This window comes from Cotesia glomerata, linkage group LG8, assembly GCF_020080835.1.
Source record: "Cotesia glomerata isolate CgM1 linkage group LG8, MPM_Cglom_v2.3, whole genome shotgun sequence".
Classification (NCBI taxonomy): Eukaryota; Metazoa; Arthropoda; class Insecta; order Hymenoptera; family Braconidae; genus Cotesia; species Cotesia glomerata.
The window spans coordinates 10,728,186-10,732,807 of NC_058165.1; the positions used below are offsets into that span (position 1 = coordinate 10,728,186).

At 44.5% G+C, this 4,622-nt stretch overlaps 1 protein-coding gene across 1 annotated transcript; it reads right to left on the reverse strand.

Moving 5' to 3' along the window:
* Positions 1 to 1,383: 1,383 nt before the first annotated feature.
* LOC123270058 (apical junction molecule-like) lies at positions 1,384 to 2,145 on the reverse strand. The gene has a single exon (XM_044735996.1). It carries the CDS (start codon positions 2,143 to 2,145, stop codon positions 1,384 to 1,386), a length of 762 nt encoding a protein of 253 aa, XP_044591931.1.
* Between the last annotated feature and the right edge of the window lie 2,477 nt (positions 2,146 to 4,622).

Sequence of the window (4,622 nt, forward strand, 5' to 3'; positions counted from 1 at the left end):
TATTAATATTTAAATAATTAATAAAAATAAACCAAAATACTCAAATACAAAAAGTAAATTGAATTAAAAGTTTTCAAACTTATCAAGCCTGATGACAATATATAAATCTTACAAGTTGGACTTATTATCGTGATCAAAGAGAAAGAGCCTGAGAAAGAGCTGGAGAAAGAGCCTGAGAAACGGCTGTCATATCTAAGGATACACTTTCATCACAGAGAAGTATTTATAAACTTGTAACGTCCACGTTTTCAAATAAAACTATTTTCACGGATAAAGTCCCAGATTCGTTGGGAGATCACGGACGTGGTTGCTCCTGTATCCATTAATGCATGGATTTTTACATTTCCGAGTCTGATCTCGGCAAATGGACGTTTATTGCCAGGTTTCAGTGTTCTTGGCTGGAAGTGCCCGCCTGAGGCTCTGGATTGATCGGGGCAACGTTCGTTCTTTGGGGTGGTACTCCCTGTGGGGTCACAGGCCGGTTTTGGGAAAGCGTGCCGGACCTCGCGGCGTTTCCCTGGTATGGGCAACAATTGCAAGAATACGTGTCCAGTCTTCCGCATCGCATACAAAATTTCCCCGCCCGATTTGTACATTGTTCTCTGGTGTGCCCCTTTTGGCGGCATCGCCAGCAACAATTTCGCCAGTTATACTAAAAAATCTCTACGGGTGCCGATTCGACGGGTTTAGCGGGCTTTCGGTTGAACAAAGTTTCCGGGCTGTTTGTTTGGTCTCTTTGACTGCGGGGGTTTTCTCTTGAGCAACGAGTTGCTCGTACTCTCTTGCAAGTCGTAAAAGTTCTGGGACACTAGCAAACTCGGTGCGCTTCATGTAACGTCGATATTCCGGTCTCATGTTTTGATATAGCCCGATAAGACGGGCCGCGTTTGACATCTGGCCATGTCTTCGCATCAAGGTTCGCAGTCTTGTTGCGTATTCCGCCGCAGTCTCGGTTGCTCCCTGAACGCTGTTCCAAATCTGCTCTTCCAGCTCGAGTTCGAGGCCCGGAGGTAGATAAAAAGATTTCAGGTCCGACACAAAATCTTCCCAAGAGACCCAATCTCTCTTGTTGTTGCGATACCAGAGGAGAGCCTTTTCGCGTAACAGTATTGGAATGCATGTTAGCAAATGGTCCATCTCGAACCTATAACTTTCTGCCATTTTCTCCAGCCGTTCCAAAAAGTCTTGAACATCGCGTTCCCTTTTGAACACGACGTTCCACTTTCGAACGAGATCCATCCTGCGGAGTTCAACGGAATCATCCCCAAGCACCGAGTGATGATAATGGTCGTGCCTGGGTGCTCCTGGTAATGGGGTGCCGGCCCTGGTTAGGCTCACGTGGTCGACCATACGTCCTGACCGTCGGTTTCCGTCTCCGCCTCCTCACCGCTCATTCTCCAAGCTCAAAAAGCGATCACGATTATTGCCGTGGGCGTTTATGCGGGCCTCTCGCTCCGCCTTTTTTCGCTGATCGGCTGCGTACTTCATCCGTGCTTCCCTCGCGTCGAGCTGAAGTTCGTAAGCTCGTTGTTCCTTATTTTCCCGCAAGAGTCGAACCCGTATTTCCTGGCGCAATCGTTCGCGTAGCTCCCGGTCGGCTTGTTCTGCGGCCTCGCGAGCTACCCTTTCCTGCTCTCTCTTTTCTTCTTTCTTTTCAGCCTTCTCCCTAGCTTCGCGTGCTAACCGTTCGCGTTCCTCCCGTTCTAACCTCTCCTTCTCAACCTGCTCCTTTTCCTCCGCCTCGATCCGCTCCCGTTCTTCCGCTTCGATCTCCGCTCGCAAACTTTTCTCGTGGGCCCGTCGTTGTCTGGCAGTCTGGACCTTGGGTAACGCATTATCGCCCTCTGGGTCCTCGTCTGAGAGGTGCTCGTCATCATTCTCGGGGTCATCATCCTCTGTCTCCTCGGGCAGGATGTCCAGGTTGTCTAATTCGGCCTTAGATTGGTCGAGGTCGATCAACAGTTGGTCATATCGACCGGCGCGCCCCGCATTCACCGCTCGTGATTTATTAAGTTCGGTTCTTAGTAAGAATCTTAACTCCGGCAACGTCGCCTTTGGCTCGATTGCCACCTGATATTTTGCTAGCTCGCTAATGACCGCGTCCTTCCTGAGCGACCATAGCCACGTTCCCGTTCTCTTACTCATCCTGGTGATGTAATGGGGGAAAAACTAACTAAAACAAAATCGCAGTACCCAAAATTCCCGTTACCATGAAAAACAAAAATTACTGTCCCTGTTCGAGCGCCAAAAATTTTTAACGGATAATTTTCCCGGTTTTGTTACGTCGGGTTTATTCGTGCGCCTGCTACCTTCCTTGGACCTGACTACCGTTTCTCAGGTTCCCTACTCCGGAATGGGTAATCCACGCGACCGCAGCCTTTCTTGGATATGACTTCCGTTTCTCAGGTACCCTCTCCGCCTGTCAGTAAATGAACCAAAAGTCCTACCACAGTGCGACAAAACCTAATTAACCGACAGAAGACGGTAACAAGTATAACAACTATAAATTCGGCGAATTCAACGACCCCCTTGCTCGATTTTTATCTCGCTGGAGTCCAGGGTGAAAAGGGAGGTGTTGGATTAATGCTAAATCCCAGATTACACTAGATTTAAATATCAACTTAGGAAGTAAGTAAATAACAATGCAAACAAATCAAATAAAAATAAACCAAAATACTCAAATACAAAAAGTAAAATCTGGGTCATACCCCTCTTTCCTCAGAAAGGAAAGTGGTGAACTTCGTTTGCCACTTTTCTTTTGGTCCATTCTTCTTTATTTCTGAAGATCGGTCAACATCCCATTGGTCTTTAACATCTCCATGGTTGTGAAGACGATGAAAACGCGGTAAATGGCTGTCGCACGCCATATCATTCAGCTTACAACCAAAAAAATAATTTTTCTTTTCACGGTTTCAGGTCAATAAACAGGCTCGGTGCTAATAAAACTATGTAACTAACTAGACTCTCGAATTTACGTTTGATATATTTTGAAACTTGGGGTCTTTACTCGGTTTTACGCGGATATTCTTTCGGTGTCCTCATCGCTGAATCTGGTTCACAATCGGGACCTCGGATGGATCTTCCTCACGGTTGTTCTACGGTGATGCGTCGTGGTTCAAGTTCTGCTCATACTCGGCTTCGGATTCAACTTCAGGTGCCTGCCCACGTGGTGGCACACAGGACTTTCTCAGGTTCCTGCCCACATAGTGGCACACAGGACTTACTAAGGTGCTTGCCCACATAGTGGCACACAGGACTTTCTCAGGTGCCTGCCAACATAGTGGCACACAGGACTTTCTCAGGTTCTGATTTAAACAAGTTCCTCAACTTTGTGGCTATTTCAGTGACTGGTGATTCTTGATGACGATGACTCATGCTTCCAGGGCCTGGTCTCATCTTTGAATTGTTCAGTGCACTGCAGACACTTATAAGTTTAGGTACTGGTTTAGATCAGAGATTCATGGTTCTAATTCGTGTTCTTTTCGACGACACATTCACATCCCGGCTAATCACGTTTTGGAACGATTTTTGTCTTGTTCCCCAAATTCCAAAAGATTTACAATAATATTCATTTCAACTTCATCACGTGGCCCGTTACCAAAAAAATTGATCATGTCCCTGTTCGAGCGCCATCTGTAACGTCAACGTTTTCGAATAAAACTATTCTAATTAATCCTTGGTTCGAAATTTGCTCGCCAAAGTCCAGGGTCATAAACGGGGATCACATTATAAATAACAAAATATAAACAAAACACTTCATTTTAAATAAATCAAAGAAAAAGAAAACCTCTTTATTGGCCTGATCATGCTAATGAACGATATAAACAATATAAGCAAATTAAACAATATAAACAATATACACTAATACAATAGAAACTTTCTATCCAAACATACACGACGGTATTCACGGTTCAAACTCAAAAACGCGGTCTACAAAATACTAATTTCCCAATAAACCTCCCCCCCCCCTTTCAGGGTGACTAGCCGGTATCCCTGTGGGGTCCTAAACTCTACCCTGAGAGCAAGTGGAGAGTATCCTCCTCGCTCCCACCTACCCGGCTTATGATTACCTAGCGTACCTCAGCTGAAGGCCTCGGCACGGGGAGTCGGACTATCATCCGGTCAGTCTCCGATACTTACCTGGGTCTTGGTTAGACTCCAGGTAGAGTATCATCCTCTCGAATTACTTGGTGAAGAGTATTCACCCGAGTGATTCTCCCGAGAAAGAATTGCTTGTCAAAATTATTTTCAAAATGGAACTTAACATATTTTTAAATCATCACTACAAACGAAACATCTTCGCCATCTATCGAGGCTCGCGCAAGCTCAACGATCATCAAAATAATTCTAGTTTTTATTCTACAAATAATTGTTCACAAAATTATTTTCTATTTTAATCGCCATTTCTTTCATTATCCATCCATTCGTTTCGTAAAATTCACAATTTTTTATTATTTTAATCGTCATGTCTTTTATTATATATCCATTCGTCGCTTTCCCATACTAAATCTTGTTCGCAACTTAGAATAATTTTCCCAGTCTTTTAATTTCTTTTACAATTAATTTCTTTTGCATGCTAAATTCTGCTCGGCTTCAAAATGACTCTCACACTCATAAATTTA